This window comes from Ursus americanus, chromosome 1 (assembly GCF_024610735.1).
Source record: "Ursus americanus isolate L20-20 chromosome 1, mUrsAme1.1.p, whole genome shotgun sequence".
Classification (NCBI taxonomy): domain Eukaryota; kingdom Metazoa; phylum Chordata; class Mammalia; order Carnivora; family Ursidae; genus Ursus; species Ursus americanus.
In genome coordinates, this window is record NC_142127.1 from 89,180,296 (window position 1) to 89,199,656 (window position 19,361).

The window sequence follows — 19,361 nt, forward strand, 5'->3', positions numbered from 1 at the left end:
TTCTTAGAAGAGCAAACACTCCACAGAACATTCGAATTCTGAGGAGCCATCCCTAGGTTTTCCTCTCCTGCGACCAATTTTTATCCATGGAGAGTGGGCTGAAGCCTTTTGCAGTTTCATATTTTCCCAGAGTAATGGCTTTTCCTTTTCACATACTTTCCTCGCTGACTTAGGCGAGAAGTTAAAGGGCACTCCTTCTTTGCAAGAGTTGAATGGCCTGGGAAAAGGCCCTGTGAGGAAGTTTCACGACACCAACCGGTCCCCGGCGAGAGCAGCATAGCCACTGGGTCTAGAATGGAGGTCATTTCACCCCTGTCTGGTACTAATGAGGCAAAGGATGAGCTTAATTAGCTAAGGCCAAGGCCGAGTTTACAAACTGTTATCCAGGACCTCTGCCAAGCTTCCCGGGCTCCTCCAGTGAAAACAAGAACTCGGTGCTGCCTCCAGCCATTTGTCGGTTTGCCCTTCCATTTCCTTTAAGGTGTAATGGTGCTGCATGGAAGTCCAAGTCAGAGGCCAACAGAAAGTGATTTCACAACCTCAACAAATGGTTAAGTGTCTGCAAGGATAAGTCCTTTCCAGAAATAACAGTCGGACCAACACAAGGTTAATAAAGGCTTTAATTTCACACACACAAAAAACTCTATGCATAATTTAAAAAGGAAACAAAAACAAGGAAAAACCGTAAAGGATACAGAGGAACAGTTCTGCTAAAACACAGATAAAGTGCCGCTCCATACGAAACAACATAAAGAATCAGAATCAAGTCACTCTGAACACAAAGAAAATCACCTCACAAATAATGTGGCCAAAGCTGCCAGCAAATCTGGTAGTGGCTCAATTAGGCAAAGTGTAGGACCCTTCCTTCTGTTTCCCTCTCTACAGCATAAGTAAACAACACTGACAACAGGCCAGAGGAACTGGGATGGAAGGACAAGCTCAGAGAGGGAGGGAAACCTGGGGACAAGGTGTGTGGTCTCACTCCTCACATCCTCTCTGTTCTTGAAACAGGCCAGGTCTTGATGGCTCTTGTTTTGGCATTTGACCTACCGCGCTTGGGTCTTGATCCAGACCCTCACCCCCTCTACTGTTTCACCAGTGAATGTGCCTGTACTTCGAACCTCTTAATGTACTGTAGGCAAAGTCCAATGTTACTAAAATCAACTGCTTATACTTATACTGGCACACTTTTTATTAAAAACTTCAAAACCTCAGACATTTAGCACACATGGAAAGAAAAGTTTACTGTGTATAAATATGATACAACGGAAAAGACTGCCTGAAGTCTAGTAATCAGAGCATGCCGCACAGGAGTCAGTGATTGTGGTGACACAGCAAAGGAGCGGTCACGGAACTCTCAAGGCCCACCAAACTGTAGTTTTCCAATAAAATATATATGTTTTTCAGATGTTAATAAGACATACCAATAGAGACAAAATTAGAATTTTGAAGTACTGCATTCAAAAGACATCAGATGGCAGAAACCCATTCGTTTTTGTACACACTTGAAGAGAGCATTACTCAGTGGTAAAGCAAGATGGGGAGAAGGAAGAGGACACGCCTGTGTTTTGGGGACACTTACGGGACTTGCATCTGGTACTGGATAGTTGATTTTTCTAAAAATCTCCATATATATACAAGATCCAAATGTACTTGGGAGATCTAGCTCTGTTTCCCTGACTGAAAACAAAAGACTGCCTATGGGGGCTCAGGGCAGGGGCGCCAATTAAATCAAAAAGCAAAAACAAAAGTTTGGATGACGAAGAGCATCCACTGCAGTCACTTCAGAGGACAAAGGAGAGTAATATTTTTGTTTTAATATAAACTCTTTCCAGATCATGGATGAGTTCACAAACTTTTTTCTGTGTTTCCAAACCTCACCCCCATGCTCTCTATACTCGTAACACTCCACCAAATAGACACTGCCAAAAATCTCTTCCATTTAGGTGTTTCCAAATAATTTTCCTGATACAACTGTATCTGTAGCTGTACATGTGTAGTTATGTTGACACAGTTACCTAACGGTAACTGCAGTCTGGAAGAGTAAGTAAACCCATGAATTCACTGGCTGAGGTTTTTATTCTTAAAGTCTCTCTTTTGGAAGAATGCTACACTTGAACAAGAAGAGAAGTAAAGAAACGTATAGTCTTAACATTTGCCTCCCAGAGTTAATCAGCTGATCTGTAAATATCACTGTATACTTTAAAAAATGTAAACACATTTACATTTGTTACATCTGTTACTGAGCCATTAAGTTAGGCCTGAAATTAACAGACATGGCAAGTAAACAAATAGCTTTTGGAATCAAAATATAAATAGAAGAACAATTCATAGACTTGCTGCTTCTTATCCTATCCTGCTGAGACAAAAAGCATGAGTGTGCACACACATATGAATACATTCCCCACAAAACAGAGTCTATCTTCTCATGGGCCTGAAGTATAGTCATGGCTACTAAAGGGACAGCAGCCATCTGGCCGCATGCAACTTCCAATTCTCCGTAATACTAGGTGATAAGAATCAGTAAGTTTGAATTTTAGTTTACTCTTCCCTTCCAAAAGATTTCAATTAAGATCAGCTGTCTGCAGAACTAAGTGGGGTCAAGTTCCAATTCAATGTCATTTAAAGTAATGTAACCACATTTGGTACTTTTAATAGAAAGGGGACTGTGTAGGCTGCCTGGGACTGAAGCACTCTGCCCCTATCTGACTTGTCCCTTCCTGGCCCCAACACACCAATTGCCCCATTCCCCCAATTCTGAGCAAACTGATCATACTGTGCAAAAAAAAAATAATATATTATCTATTTATAATTTTTAAATATATACAACCAGCTCAAAAAAAACAATAAACCCCTTCAACGTGGTTCAGCTGAAATTTCCATCTGTAGTCATGAACCCAAATGAGAAGTAAAGCGTAGTGGAAGGGGGGATAAAGGAGCACAGGGAGAGAGGAAGGCTGACTAGACCACAACAATGCACGGCTACCAAGGAAAATTCAAGCCCCAAATTTGCAAGCGTATCAGCAGTAAGATAATTCATCAACCTCAGTAACCTATTTTCAACTAGCAGGCCCAGCGCAAGAAATGAAGATCAAATCAAACTAGGTTTCTGAGCCACGTGTACTTCTAAACCACACACACGCGCGCGCTACAAAAAGCAAGTCAAATGAGGGTACCCCATGGGCAACCAGGCTTATGGCATCAATTCTATTTTTTTTTAATGCCCTAATGCATCCCCCACTTCAAAACGTTTCCAGTCATTTTTAACAGCACCGCTCGAAGCTCTCAAATGCAAACACGTGGAAGAGAAGTCCTAACTCGCTATAGAATTTGATCACCACTTCACTCATTTTGGAGAAAACCAGTTATTTTCCAGCAAAAGCTATAGTTTTTAAAACAAGTATTTTCCTCTGCTCTATACTCCTCATGCACAAGCGACCAGCACACCATTTCGGAACGTTCACTGCGGTAGTGTATAGGTAAATAGCAGGAGGCTGAACTTTCATCTGTAGTTAACCAACGTGCTGGGGCCATTTACAATTTAAACACCGAGAATTTTTGAACAAGTTACTGTGTCAGAACACGTCCAAGTGTGGGGCCTGGAGCTCTCTTAAGGCAATCTTCTAGAAAAGATGTTGCACCTTCTGTGATGATGGACTTTTAACATGTTTCCTCCCCTTGAAAATTGATGTGGTTTTGTCCCTACCTCAGAACTGAACCAAGAAATCCCCCCTTGTTGATAATAAAAGCAAGTAAAACATGAAAGAAAATACTGAAGGTTTCATTTTGTTACATTTAACTGTGTGAACCTAATGATTCCTGGGCTTACAAAGTTATTTTGTGAATAGAATTCCCCTCTCGAACTCATTCTTTATATGGTTTCACAAGCTGCTTAATATCCAAGCTGGTTATGCCAGCTGAGTGACTAATGTGGCACTTAATGTTGCACTCCCACTTAGCCTCAACTCAAAGCACCTAAAAAGATGAAACATATTATGCACCGTTGTTGTTAGTCCTCGGGATTACCTAAACCAATCGCATTCTAATTCTCGCCGTTTTAAAGGCAAAGCCAGACAGCAAATGATTAAATGCTTAAGCTTCATCCTAAACTCACGTACTTAATTTCCCACTTGCAGTAGGGTTTCTAGTGGTCCAGAGTTTTTAGCTTTAACAAGAATCCTCATCCTGACCTCTCCAAGTATGAGAGACAGATGCTAGCATTCTTTCCTTATCCCCAAGTGTCCTTGCTGGGGAATTCCAATTGGGATATAATTTTCCTACCTCTTAAAGTTTTGGTTGCAATCTAGTAGGGTAATGCTTGCTCCATGGAAGAATGATACAGAAGAAAAAGAAAAGATTCTATCTTCACTACCATAATAATATAGATATACAATGAATATACTGTGTGAAGGAATCTCTTTTAAAGAAAATACGATGCGTACAATGAATACCAAACGGGGAACCATAACCCATTCCAAAGCACCAACAATCCATTTCTTGGGACTGCATGTAAACAGCAAAAGCATTACAAATCCATGAAGTAATTTTCTAAAAAAAGCTCCTCATGTCAGGTGGCAGAAATGCCTCTCCCTTGCAAGGAGGACAAACTGTCATTAGTGTAACATGGAGAGCTGGCTTTCCAGTGAACTTTACTAGTAAGAAACACACGTGAAAGATTATAGACTTGAGTGAAACTACTCAAGGAACAGAAAAGCTAAATGCCAACTGATATGTACATCTTTACACATCTCTCAGGTGAACGGACTCTTTGACACCTTCATTTCTTCTCCAAACCGCTGTGCTATTAATTTTGAGCAGGCAAACTACGGTGGCTCATCCTAACTCTTTAAGGCTCCATTCATTCCACATATATGTGTGTGCATGTGTGTATGTACATATATATATATATTTACAACATGTATTCCTAAGACAAAAGGAAGTGCCACTCTTGTAGGAGAAAAAGAGGATCACAGCTACAGATGTGAGACCAAAGCTTCCATAAAACAATGAGCATGGAGCGTTCCACATAACTGCAATTTTCGTCTTTTGGTTTGGCCCTGAGCTGTTTGTTGCTCCCGTATCAAGCAGAATTCCAAATCCTCCTCAGGCAGAGGACAGGGGAGGTGGGCAGCAGTAGAGGGGATACGCAGTGCACACTGCCGACCCAGCAGTTTGCTCCTCACAAGGCCTGACGGGTGGTCTTCCCCACTTCCGTGCTAAGTGCCTGAGAATTCTTTTCCGTTTCCAGCAGCTCATCAAAGATCTCCCTTAAAATAAAACAAACAAGAAATAAAACAGGAAATCCAGTGAGCAAAGCCAAAGGACAGACAGAAGATAAAGCCTGCACAGTCCCATTGGGTGCCTTAATTTTATTAAATAAGCAGCTCATTCATTTGATCGCTATCTTAACCCCAAGTGCAGATTTTTGAGAACGTTGGGGGGACAATGGCACTGGCTACCCCTGGTAACGATGCTGTGTAGTTCCCATCCATCCATGTAACTTAGACCTTCTAACTGATACAAATACAAGATCAAAAAGGTTTATGATAGGATGGCTTTATCATCTAACAGTCTTAAGTTCCACACCTCCACACTACTGTGAGATAAGTAATTAACATGCAGTTAAGGTATCCAAATATAAGCCCTAAGCAAAGATAACAAAAATCAAAAACTGTCAACCAATAAGTGATGGGAACAATTCGTCCTTACAGGGGGAAAAAAAAAAAGAGTTTGAAAGATGTTTAGCCCACAGCTCCAGACCTGGCAGTTTCTTACTTGTGCATATAAAAGAAGATATAACCACTCCGGTCCCGATCGCTCTGCACGGAAGCCTCTTGGATTTTAGATACCTCGAGATCATTGTAAGTAAACCATGCCTGCTTCTTAATGTCGTACACATCACTAATGTAATGACCTAAAATAAACAAAATCTTAAAATTGTAGTTTTTAAAACACACCGCATTTTTTTTAGGTACAGGAGTTTTGGAGAGAGAGAAGCAGCCACGCCATCCACCCCATCCCCAACACTGTTCCCAAAAACCATTCAGAAAACATGTACGGGAATTTAAGGGAGAAATGTACTATACCAGGACAACTTTTCTGATAAGTACATATGTATTTACACACACAAAGATAGGGGAATTTGGGTCACTTATAAACCGAGAAATAAAAAAGTTGCACTTTTAACACTGAATTCACATTTAGTGTGATCATTCAACCTACAGCTCACAAAGCGAGGCACAGAGCAAACTAGCAGGGTTACATGCTGGCTACTTCATTTGTAAAATGCTGAAATCATAGTGTCCACTTACCTGAAGAAGAGGTGCTGCCAATGTGACTGACAACACTGATGAGCCGATAAGAATGAGGAAGATTTCCTGTCTGGAAAACAGAAGTGGGCACGACTTTTAACTCTTCATTTGAATAAAAGCAAAACACTAAATTTAAATTTATTATCAACGCTAACATGGCTGAGTTTCAGTGTGTGTGTAGTCAAACTCAATAAAAAAAAATCCAGTGGTTGTACTGTTCGTACCTTTTGACCCAAGAATTCTCCCAACTAAGGGATTTATCCTAGGAAAATAATTCAAAAGGAGAAAAGAGTACATGTATAAAATTATTCACTGTAGCATTATCTATAATAATGGAAAGCTGGAACTGACAACAGGCCCAATAACAGTTGAATGATTAGTGGTATACCAACTCAATGCAGTATTATTCAGTGGGTCAGCAACACGTTAACTTGTTTTTCAAACCCACATGAATGCACACAATAATTACAGCTCTATAAAAACAGGTATGTTAATGATTAAGTACTGGAAAACAAAATGAACAAAACGAAAACAGCTGCGGTGGTGCCGTAGGGATTATGGACAAAGTTTTACATTTTAAATATTAAAAATGCTATTAAAATACTGTTAGTAGAGAAACTGTAAAAGCCTGAAGAGTGACATTCATGCATTGCAGGCAGCACTACAATGTACAAATTCGGGGAAGGAATACAGATATATGTAAATGAGAAACCATTAAAACGTTTCTCAACTTTGAAGCAGTGATTTACTTCTGGGAATTTACTGAAAGAAGAAAATCCTAATTATAGAAAACATTACAGACATCCACAGTTCCTTGATGTATTTTTTAAAGATTTTTTTTTTTTTTTAAATAATCTCTACACCCAACATGGGTCTCGAACCTACAACCGAAGATCAAAGGCTGCACATTCTACCTACTGAGCCAGCCAGGCACTTTCCCATGTAGTCTTTATTACAACGGAACAATAGAAACTTAAATACTCATGGTTAAAAATTAAATGAAATAAATAGTATGTTGATTTGAGGCAATATAGTATATACGGCCATTAAAAATAAAATGTTTATAAATAATCTTTAACAAGCAAGCAGAATAAAAACTGTACTTATGACATTTTAAAAGCACACTTGGAGGTAGGGTTGACAAAGTATCATGTAAAAATGCTAACTAGTTGTGTTAGGATAGTGGAGTTCTAGGTAATTAAAATTGCAAAAAAAAAAAGGAAAATGGAAAAAAAGCAATTATTTCAGAAAAAAGAAAGGCAAAAAAAGGTTATAATGTGTTCTGGTTCAATGTCATTAATCCAGTAGTTTTTACTGAGTAACAACCAACTCGTTTTGTTATTTCACTTTAAGGGCAACATAGTTTTGGCAAAACTACGGGTGAATTAATATATATATATGACATCGAGAGCCATGTTACGCAGTTACTGCCTTATACACACAAGAAAGAAATCTTTCTAGTTTTGTTTCATTTTACTTTGAATCTTGTGTATAAGAAATGAGCACAGGGCACCTGGGTGGCTCAGTTGGTTACGTGTCCGATTCTTGGTTTTGGCTCAGGTCATGATCTCAGGGTCCTGGGATCAAGCCCTGCGTTGGGCTCTGGGTACAGCAAGGAATCTGCTTGGGACTCTCTCTCCCTCTCCCTCCCCCTGGCCCCTACCTTCACTCACAGGCTTTTTCTCTCTCTAAAATAAATAAATAAATATATAAAATCTTAAAAGAAAAAAAGAGAAATGAGCAAAGGACGAGAGAAAATGAAGAGCATTTGATGGCTGCCACAGCGGACGTAACTGTGGGGCCTTGGAAGAGAAATAGCAGCAGGAGTGATGCCAGCAGCCCGAGCAGTCCCACTTAGGGAGCAAGCAGCCTACCTCTGCATTTCTTTTCAGTTCCTCTGCCTCGGCTTCTGTGTACTCCATGTCTAAAACATCCTCATTGCCAGAGTCCTCATCGGAACCCAACGAATCCAGAAAAGAGTTGTTAAATTCTGCAGAATACAAAGTGTTGTAAAAGTTCTTAGAATACACACAAAGTGTTATGATTAGAAGGATAAAAAAAACAGCTTGGGGTACATATTTTATCATCTTAAGGAAACCTAAAACATTAGGGTTTCAATTTATCCAGCCCACTCCGGGGAATAACAATTCAGGTATCAGGTATCTATAAAAGAAATGTCCCTTTTCTTTTAAATATATTTATATGAAAGGAATATAATGCTGCTAAGAAAGGAATAAAACTGAAAAAAAGATTATGATTTTACAGATAATCCAATTTCACTAAATTTCACATTATATAAACCGTATGTTACATTTCAAGTACTTGGTGTATATTGTAGGTGCTCCCAGCAAATACAAATGATCTCACAGAAAAGCGATCATAAAAAAATTAGTATCCTTTCGTGTTCTTCAAAATTAAATCTTTTGAAATTTAAAAAAATAGAATGGAAATTTAACCTTTTTAAAAATATTTTATTTATTTGGTGGGGGGAGAGAGAGAGAGAACACAAGCAGAGGGAGGGAGAAGAAGCAGGCTCCCTGCTCAGCAGGGAGCCTGAGACTCGGAGCTCGATTCTAGGACCCTGGGACCACGACCCGAGTGGAGAGCAGACACTCAACCGACTGAGCCACCCAGGTGCCCCTGGAAACACTTTATTAAAGAAAAAAGCAGATCTTGGATTTAGTTGTTAGTGTATTTTAGTGAAACTTAAGTTAAAGATTAAAAGTGTTTCCACTGGCAGAATCCATCTTTACTAATGACTTTAAATAAAGAATCCCAGGGTGGGGGGAGCCGTGGGTGGCTTGGTCGGTTAAGAGGCTGACTTTGGCTCAGGTCATGATCTCGCAGTCCTGAGATCAAGCCCCTCTTTCGGCTTCTTGCTCAGTGGGGAGTCTGCTTGTCCCCCTGCCCCTCCCTTGCTCATGTTCTAATAAATAAATAAAATCTTAAAACAAAAGAACCCCAGAATCATTTGTACTTGTGTCTCTTTGCTTTAAAATATAATTAATTCCACTCAAATCACAGAATAGAGTTTTTATAAGACATGAACACCTAAGAATGGGCAGAACAGAAAAAGAGACTATAACATCAGAATTCTGGAAGCTAGGAAGTAGATGGTGACTGAATTAGCAGACCTAGGAGAGCCAAAGCCAAATCCTAAGCCAGTAATGGAAAAGTTGAGAACCAATCCAAATTACATCACAGAATCTTGTTCAAAAGACATACAACTTCAAAGTACCAGGTACCCTTAAAAGCGGAGGCTAAGGAGGAGAAAAAAATTAGGATTTGATGAAAGAATTTGAGAACAGACTCCCAGGATCCCCTTTCTCCCCACTTCATGCTGCTGAGCAATGACAGAAGTCTGGAGTTTCATCCTCTGGAGAGGGTAAAACAGTCTCTGGATTGGGAGATGCCAGGCACATACTGAGAACAGGGGAGTAGACCACAGTTTGCACAGTGAAGGATGAATATAACCCCCAGCCCTATTCCTATACTTGGCTCCCAGAACTATGGCAGCCACATCTTGTACCTTAGGCAAAGGCAAAGGCAAAAGAGAAAAAACTCTTTTTTAGGAATCTGACCAGCTCAAGAGAAAGGCCTAAATAACATTAACATCATCCCCAAAACAGTTCCACCCCGTAAAACTCACAGTTGACAAGCCCTAGCTATTCATGTGCTCAGGGCTTCCAACCAACCTTTTAGTCTCCTTTTTTAAATCACGAACCCACAGCCAAGGATTACTAGGTTATCTGAGTAAAGTCTCTAATAAGAAATATAAAGAGCATAACAACTACACAGGACACAGTAGCTGGAAGAAACAATATATTCAGGGAGAAGAAAACTTCAAATAAACAAACAAATGAACTATATTTAATACCCTCAGAGATTTGAGGTGGTATTGCTTCTACGAACCCCCTCCCCTCAAAACTTACAAAACAATTAAATCATTAAAAATAATACATCAAATGCTTTTGTGTGTGTGATACATTTCACCATTAAACAATGTAATTAAAATAATCTCCACACCTTGAAGACTTAACTCTGTTGCTCTTTTGAGGTCATCATCTTCTTTCTGTTCCCAAGCTTCCTAAAGGGATAAGAACACAACTAAGGTATTTAAAAAAGTATTGAATAAACTTATTTAAGGAGTATAAAATCAGCTGCTTTGGAAGTATTTGCTAATAATGTTTTCCGTAATCTTACGAATGTTTGGAATATGACCTTTTGAGGGATGTGGAGAAATTCTTTGCTTTTTTCAATGCTGCCCTCTAAAACATGCCTTGGGGGTTAAAAAGGCTTACATGCTCTCTCCTCTAGTCAGTGACATTTGGCTTGCTAACCAAAAGCCATTCACTGTGACATTATGATGTAATTCCCTTTCTCCTTCTATGTACGAAACACCTGGTATATAGCCGAATCTACTAGGCAAACTGCTGTTTTCTTTCCTCTAATTTAGAGACTTTGCCAATTTTCATGGTATAAACACTCCCACTGTGGCCAATTTTAAACTACCAACGTGATGCTGAGTGCAGAGCTGGGAAGAGGTGTGTACAGCTGAGCTGATGGTGAACTGGCTCTAGCGTATAGCTGATACTAAGTCTGTGACAGCAAGATAAACAGTATTTCCACAAGATCATTATTCAAATACTTCTCTCTTGTTCTTAAAAAAAAAAAAAAAGACACATACTAGCTACATGGTGAATATGAAATGAATTCGTTGACTGTTGAGTTGGCTGTTATTTCTCTAATACATCTGAGGTTCTCTTAGAAAAACAAGTACCTTTGAAAATGTCTCAGGCGGATGACTAACTGTAAAAGTATGGAAATATTGCCTGTAAAAAAAATTTCCCTCTCATCTGCAGAGAAAATATAATTTACAAACTTCATGCATAAATGAAGAAAAAATGTAATTTAAGCAGAACTGTTTTATACTTTTCTCAAGTCTAGACTTGTTTTTAAGGTTACTAAAGTATGTAAGAAGCTCAGAATGAGCTTTCTGCCTTAAAGTCCTGGGAGCAATAATATTGTATTCAAGAAACAGATATTCTGGAATACGGCAATATTGTATTCAACACAGAAAGAGATATAAGAGGAAATATGATTACTTAAACTTATCCAGATATAAAGTCTATGTGGAAACCCAGGTAAGAGAGTCTTTTAGCTATTAATGGAATGATGCGGGTATACCAAACTAAAGAAACCTCATCTTACATTTCTCAGATGTGAGCATAGGTTTATAAGATAGTTTTAACGGGGTCAGCTCTCAGGAAATAGGATATATGTCTTCTGCATATGAAAAAGAGGGGTGCTGAATTTTTTCTTTTTCTGCACTATAAGGAACTATTGTTAAGAAATCAGACCTTGGTCTTTTGGATTAAAAATAATTTTTCTTTTTTTAAAAGATTTATTTATTTATTTATTTGACAGAGAGAGAGAGAGAGAGAGACTACCAGCGAGAGAGGGAACATAAGCAGGGGGAGTGGGAGAGGAAGAACCAGGCTCCCAGCGGAGGAGCCTGATGCGGGGCTCGATCCCAGGACTCTGGGATCACGCCCTGAGCAGAAGGCAGATGCTTAACGACTGAGCCCCCCAGGCAGCCCTAAAAATAAGTTTTCTAAAACAAACGATTACTATCCATTATTTGTAAAGTGGGTGACATAAATGCATCTTCATGGCCAGGAGGCTAGGGAGGTACTTCTTGTAAATAAAAGGATACAGAACAGCTCGTTCGGAAATCATTTTAAAGCAGTTCTCAACCTTGACTGAACACTAGAATCACTGCAGGAAGTTTTAAAAAATGAAGGAAGCAAGTAAGGAGGGAGGGAAGAGAGGGAGAGAGGGAGAGAGGGAAGAAGGAAGCAAGAAGGAAGGAGGAAAGGGAGGCAGAAGGGGCGGGGGGAGAAAGAGACAGAAAGAAGAAAAGAAAGAAATCTAGATGCCCAGACCACAGCCTAGGATCAATTCTATCAGAATTCCTGAGAACAACCCAGGCAACAGTATTTTTTAAAGCTCCCCAGATGATATTAATGTGCAGTTAAGGTTGAACCCCACAGTTCTAGACAAATTAGATTTTTAAAAAATATTTTATTTTGGGGGCGCCTGGGTGGCGCAGTCTAATTAAGCGTCTGCCTTCGGCTCAGGGCGTGGTCCCAGCGTTCTGGGATCGAGCCCCACATCAGGCTCCTCCACTAGGAGCCTGCTTCTTCCTCTCCCACTCCCCCTGCTTGGGTTCCCTCTCTCGCTGGCTGTCTCTGTCAAATAAATAAATAAAATCTTAAAAAAAAAATTTTTTTTTAAATATTTTATTTTTAAGTAATCTTTCTTTTTTTTTTTTTTTTTTAAGATTTTATTTATTTGACAGAGTTAGAGACAGCCAGCGAGAGAGGGAACACAAGCAGGGGGAGTGGGAGAGGAAGAAGCAGGCTCACAGCGGAGGAGCCTGACGTGGAGCTCGATCCCATAACGCCAGGATCACGCCCTGAGCCGAAGGCAGACGCTTAACCACTGTGCCACCCAGGCGCCCCTTTAAGTAATCTTTAAACCCAACATGGGGCTCGAACTCACAACTCCGAGATCAAGAGTTGCACGCTCCACCAACTGAGCCAGCAAGGAGCCCCAAGACAAAATAGGTTTCTTAATCTGATTATCTGTAAACACTAAAACTGTGTGTTTATTCTAGGGAGTTTTAGTAAATTTTTATTACTAACATGATTTGGATGGCATTGGATTAGTCAACCGTGACATCACCTTTTAGGCAGATACGTCAGGCAACTGCAATGGTGCAATCACCCAGCTCTGGCAAATATAAGCATGAAGAACTAAAAATTTAAGAATAGATTATTATATGGGGCGCCTGGCTGGCTCAGTCAGTGGAGCATGCAACTCTTGATATCGGGGGTTGTGAGTTCAAGGCCCATGCTGGGTGTAGAGACTACTTAGAATCTTAAAAAAAAAACAGATTACTATATAAGAGCAGATAAATTAGTCAATGGCTGAAATCTGAAATTTCAGATACTATTCAGATAATATTCCTGAGAATTTTATGTTCAAATAATTCATAGAAAAGGATTCATATTGTGAGAAAGTGACCAGAACAAATACAATGCCTTAAAATATTAGTGATAAAATCATGGTGGCATGCTGGCTTTTTCTATAGCTTGCAAAACAAACTTGGACTGGGGATGATCTCTAATAACCCACTTTGCTTTGGCATGCAATGAATTACAGTAATGGGAGGTAATTAACAGTATGTTTTGTTGCATTTGGATTTTCAAAAAAAAAAAAAAAAAAAAAAAAAAAACCCAAAAAAACAGCTATCACTGTTTCTATTTCAAACCCAAGGCAAAGCTCCAAACAAAATCTGTTTTGATGTATCAATGATTTACTGTATGTAAAATCACCTGGAATAATGCCTGACACACAGTAAGTGCTTAACACATGTTAGGTGTTGTTATTACTGGGAAAGACAGGTATGGAGAAAATAGCAATATAATTATCTCTTACTTGCTCTTGAAGGCTCTGAGCCAATGCCTGCTGAAGCTCTTGCTCTTCCCTTTCACGCTCCATATCATACTGCTGGAGCCAATCGACCTCTCCTTGAGATCCTTCTGGAGTTTTGTTTTCTTTATTCTCATCACAGTCTTTAGTTATCTCCGTAAAACTGGCAGAATCTGAGGAAGCACAACAGGACATAACTAGGAAATCCTCTCTAATAAACCGAAATCTCTGGATTAGAGTGACATCTACTGTTCAGAGAGTAATTTACCTGAGTCTCATACATGAGTTGCTTGGGGACATACAATTTCATCTTACTACACATAGGTCATGGTTTCTCAATCTCAGCACTACTGACATTCTGGGTGGGATAATTTTTTGTTGTTTGAGGGGGCTGTCTTATGCACTGCAGAATGTTTAGCAACATCCTTGGCCTCTACCTACTAGATGCCAGTAGCACCCCCTCCCCCAGTAGTGACAACCAAAAATGACAGACATTGTCAAATGTCCCCTGGGGGACAAAACTGTCCTTGATTGAGAATCACTGATCTACTGCAATGGTTCTGAAACTTAACCAATCATCAGAAGCATTATCGTTAAGAATGGAGGAGAATTAACAGCCATATTCACAGCCGGTCATAATGTCATATGACCAAGTACCAGGAATAAAGTTGTTTAGAGTAAACAAAATAAGAATTAGGCTAGAATGATAATGCTAATACTGAGATTTTTTCCATTATTAAATTGTATGTCAAATGAGTATATTTTCACAATAATCAAATAAGCCTTGTACACATTCTAAAGCAAAAGAGCTACATGAAATGTGTAATAAACACCTCATGTACTGCACAAGTAAATGACAATATATATGTTTAAAACATTCATCCAAGGAGATAAGAAAAAAAAAATCTTTCATTTCCTCCTGTTCCTTCTCAATCTCTAGAACACAGCTAGCTAGGATAAGCAGTATGGTCATGGTTTTGTTCTGGTGAAACAGATTTTGTTCTGGGAGAACAACATTTCACTATAATTTTAATACAGATAAGAGGGGGTAGATAAGGGCTTTCTTTCTTTCTCTCTCACTTTACAAAATTCTCATCTTAATAAGGAAATTCTCATAAAAGAATTTGGTCAACAAGAATTAACTTTACAGATTCATTTTATATGGATTGCTTTAAAATCAGTATATGCTTGGGGTGCCTGGGTGTCTCAGTCAAACATCGGACTCTTGATTTTGGCTTAGGTCATAATCTCAGGGTCTTGAGATTAAGCCCCATGTTGGGCTCAACACTGGGCGGGGAGCCTGCCTAGGATTCTCTGTCTCCCTCTACCCCTTTCCCTGCACTTGTGCTCTAAAATAAATAAATAAATAAATAAATAAATAAATAAATAAGTAAGTAAGTAAGTAAGTAAGTAAAATCAGTATATGCGCTTTACCTTCCCTAATACTGCATTTTAACCACTTAAATGATACACTTTTCTACAGCACAGACTATAAACTCTGAAGTTTACAGTATCTTTTCTTTTTTTAATATTTTTTTTATTTATTTGTCAGAGAACGAGCACACTAGCAGCGGGAGCTGCAGGCAGAGGCACAGGGAGAAGCAGCCTCCCCGCTGATCAAGGAGCCCAACGAGGGACTCGATCCTAGAGTCCTGGGATCATGACCTGAACCAAAGGCAGATACCTAACCTACTGAGCCACCCAGTCGTCCCTGAAGTTTACAGCATCTTGATTTTAGACTCTAAGTCAGTAAGTAGTTCATCATTTTTTAACTGTACTGAATTGCTAACTGAATATTTACAATTAAAACTAACTCTGAATGTTCATTAGAAGAGAAAAACCCTCAGGATATATTAAGGGCAAGAGCAATATGATCCCAACTTTAAAAAATTATATAAAGGATGTCAGTAATTTCTTCTTTTCCTCCATTCTTGGAGAAACAGTCATTTCCATAGTCTGGAAGGGGCAGCTCTGAAGTCTCTCTGACCCTGCCTGTCCCTTTGGCCTTAGCTTACTGTACCAGGAATGGATATGTGAGTCAACCAATCAGATTATTTCTGGAAATCTGGAACTGAGGCATTCAAAGTTAGCTGATGTTGAACATTTCAAGTGGAAGAAAGATTTGGGAGTTAAGGCTGCTAAGATAAATGTTACTAAGATAATAGGGCCTAAGATAAATATTACTTTTATTACCAAAATATACTCAACTAAAAAAAGGTGACAGAGGTACAATTTTTCTTAACCAGTAATTTTCAGCATTCCACGTATCAATATGCCCCCACACAATCCTAAAATTACACAATTAATCCATGTGATAGAAAACCAATCAAGAAAGTTTTTTTTTTTTTTTAAAGATTTTATTTATTTATCTGAGAGGCAGAGAGCACATAAGTGAGAGAATACAAGCAGGGGGGAGGGGCAGAGGGAGAAGCAGATATCCCGCTGAGTAGGGAGCCCAATGTGGGGCTTGATCCCGGGACTCTAAGATCATGACCTGAGCCGAAGGCAGACGCTTAACCGACTGAGGCACCCAGCACCCCAAGAACGTTTACTTTGATATAATCAAGATAGATTTAACTTCAGGACAAGATTATCAGATGGATACAAACATTACTTAAGATCTACAGGAACAAATACAACCATGGAATAATAACACACTTTTAAGGAACTTGAACAATGGATAGAAGGAAAACCATGTGTTAAAACTCAACATTCTTACACTGAATACAGATCATCTGCCTCTTCCTCTATCCCAAATGAAACCTCCTTTCCTACAGTCTTTATTTCAGCGAATGGCATCACCATACACAGTTGTTGTTGTTTTAAGACAGAAAGCTGGTCTTATTTTTGACTTACCCCTCATTTCAGATAAGTCATTCTTTCCTATCTCTTAAACCCATCAACTTTTCTTTCAAATGCCAAAACTTTGGCTTAAGGCACCATTAGCTTTTGGTCTGGACAATTGCGGTAACTTCCTAACAGGTCTCACAGGATTACTTTGGGTTAATTTATGTGCTACACTGCAGCCAGAATCATCTTTTACAAATATAAATCTTTATCAAACACTTGGTTGCTTAAAATTATGCAATAACTTCCTAATGCTTTTGAAATAAAAGTCCAAACTTCTAAACATGGCTTCAGGCCATGTAAAAACTAGAGAATGCATGTCTCTCTTTTGCTTTTCTTGCTCAACACAATTTTCCAGCCATGCAAATCATTCTGAACTTTTTTTTGCTGCCCACTAACTTGCCAGCGTTTCTCATGTCTGGGCCTTTGCAAACACTCTTCCCTCTGGCTCGTGTCTGGAGACAGTGAAACCTTACTTGGCCAGTCTTCCTGCCCTTCCTGAGCTGATTCGCGAGACAATCTGTTGGGCCCCAAATATGCACCGAGACTCTCCTATGCGTTGGGCGCTGCTGTAGAAGGTGAGGACACAGTGGTAATTAGAGCAAGACAGCCCGTCCTCAAGGATCTTAAGGGCGAAGGTTCTGAGAGGAGAATGAACTTAGCATATTCTGAGAGAGAGACAAAGCCACTATGGCTAAGTTGAGTGAAAGAGGTCATGGTAAGAAGCTGGGATGAAGTGTACCAGCAAGCCAAATAAGTTTTTTTTTTTTTTTTAAGATTTTATTTATTTATTTGACAGAGATAGAGACAGCCAGCGAGAGAGGGAACACAAGCAGGGGGAGTGGGAGAGGAAGAAGCAGGCTCATAGCAGAGGAGCCCGATGTGGGGCTCGATCCCCTAATGCCGGGATCACGCCCTGAGCCGAAGGCAGACGCTTAACCGCTGTGCCACCCAGGTGCCCCAAGCCAAGTAAGTTTTAAGCAGAAGAACAACAGTGTGATTTATGCTTCAGAAAGATTACTTTGGCTGCTTTGTTCATCACAGGAGGTCAGTGGGGGGGCAACAATGGCAGAAGAGGTGTTAGAAATCATTTCTAGGGGCCCAGGTGAGAGATGGAAGACTAGAGTTGTAGCTATGAAGATGGTAAACGGGTGGATTTAGGATATGTTTTGGGGGTACATGTGGCCAGATTCACTGATGGACTGAATTTAAGTTGTGAAGTAAAACAGAAAAAATTAAGGGAGATGTGTTTGTTGGCCTGAGCAACTGGATTTATGATGATACCATTTGGTGACACAGGGAAGGTGTATTTGGCTGGAGGGTGGGGAATGAAAATTAGTCAAATGGACATTTCAAGTAGGCATTTCACTATAAAAGTTTAAAGCTCATGGGAGAGAGATGTGGGCTACAGATATGAATTTGGTATGTGAGGCCGTGGTAAAATGTGAGATCACTCAGGGAGAGAGCTTTAGTAGAGAAGACAGCTAAGGATGGTGTCCTGGGACTACGTCAACAACCAGAGTTCTGATGTGGGAAGGGTGGATAACTGGAGTGAGTAGCTGGTTTAGTAGGGAAAAAAAACCCTGCCAAGCTTGTATCATGGAAGCTCAGAGGAAAAAAGTTTATAAAAGTTTTTAAATGTTAAGGAGGGAGTGGTGAATTATGTGAAATACTACTAATGTAAACTTGATAAACACCGTTTCAGTGGAGTGATGGGGAACAAGGCCCACTTGGAGAGGGCTGACAAGAGAACAGAGGTGGTGAGAAAACAAAGAGAATGAATAAAGCAACTATTTCAAAGAATTTTGCTGTGCGTACAGCAAAGAAAGGGGACAGGAGCAGTAGGGGAATGGAAGGTCACAAGAGGGTTTTTTTAAAGATGGGTTTTAATCATTTTAAAATTAAGGCAGACAAGAATAATTTAAAAGAGAGGGAAGACCTGATGCAGAAGACAGAGTATAATTTCAAGAGAAAAGGTCTTTAGAAGGCACAGTTGATGAAATTCTGAGTATTAACAGAGGGACTGGCCTTAAATAAGAGCAGGGATAGTTCCTCCATAACAAAAGTGAAGGCAGAGTTTTCATTTGACTACATCTATCTTCTTTGAAAAGTACACAGCTTAGCCACAAACCTACAGTGTGTGTGGAAACAGAAATGGAGATTTGAGGAAGAGATCATGGAGAATGAGAAAAGAAATTTACTAAGGAAGTGTAACAGAACCAACTAGTCACATTTAGTGCCCACTTAAGAGTATAGTCATGAATAAGAGGAAAGAATAGTCAGCACTAATTTGTGATTTTCTCCAGTAATCTTCAGCTGCTTGGGTGTAGGTATGGAACACGAATCTAGTTGAGCTGGGAGCCAGGGTTGTGTCAGGTGACTGTGAGGACAAGAGGGAGGTGATGAACAGCAAAAAAGAAGTCAAAGTACTTGAAATCTTTTTTTTTTTTTTTTTTTTTTTTTAAAGTAGGCTCCACACCCAGCATGGAACCCAACCTGGGGCTTGAACTCACACCCCTGAGATCAAGACCTGAGCCAGGATCAAGAAACGTACACTCAACTGACTGAGCCACCCAGGGCCCCAGGACTGGAAATCTTGAGATCAAGTAATCACTGAAAACAGAACATAACACCAAGTAAGCTGGAAGGAGAGAAGGATATATGAAATCAAGATTTCAAAGGTGGTATAGTTACTGATGAAGACAA

General features: G+C 39.6%; 1 protein-coding gene across 6 annotated transcripts in view; it reads right to left on the reverse strand.

Annotated features, from left to right (window-relative positions):
* Window positions 1-602: 602 nt before the first annotated feature.
* USP37 (ubiquitin specific peptidase 37) overlaps window positions 603-19,361 on the reverse strand; it is an 82,925-nt gene continuing 64,166 nt past the window's right edge. For all 6 annotated transcript variants that reach the window (XM_045777614.2, XM_045777617.2, XM_045777616.2 and 3 more), the window contains 6 exons: window positions 13,815-13,981; window positions 10,338-10,398; window positions 8,186-8,301; window positions 6,312-6,381; window positions 5,776-5,914; window positions 603-5,267 (listed from right to left, as the gene is read on the reverse strand). In XM_045777614.2, coding sequence (XP_045633570.1) covers window positions 5,180-5,267; window positions 5,776-5,914; window positions 6,312-6,381; window positions 8,186-8,301; window positions 10,338-10,398; window positions 13,815-13,981 — 641 coding nt within the window. In that variant the 3' untranslated portion in view covers window positions 603-5,179. The remainder of the gene's footprint in view (window positions 5,268-5,775; window positions 5,915-6,311; window positions 6,382-8,185; window positions 8,302-10,337; window positions 10,399-13,814; window positions 13,982-19,361) is intronic.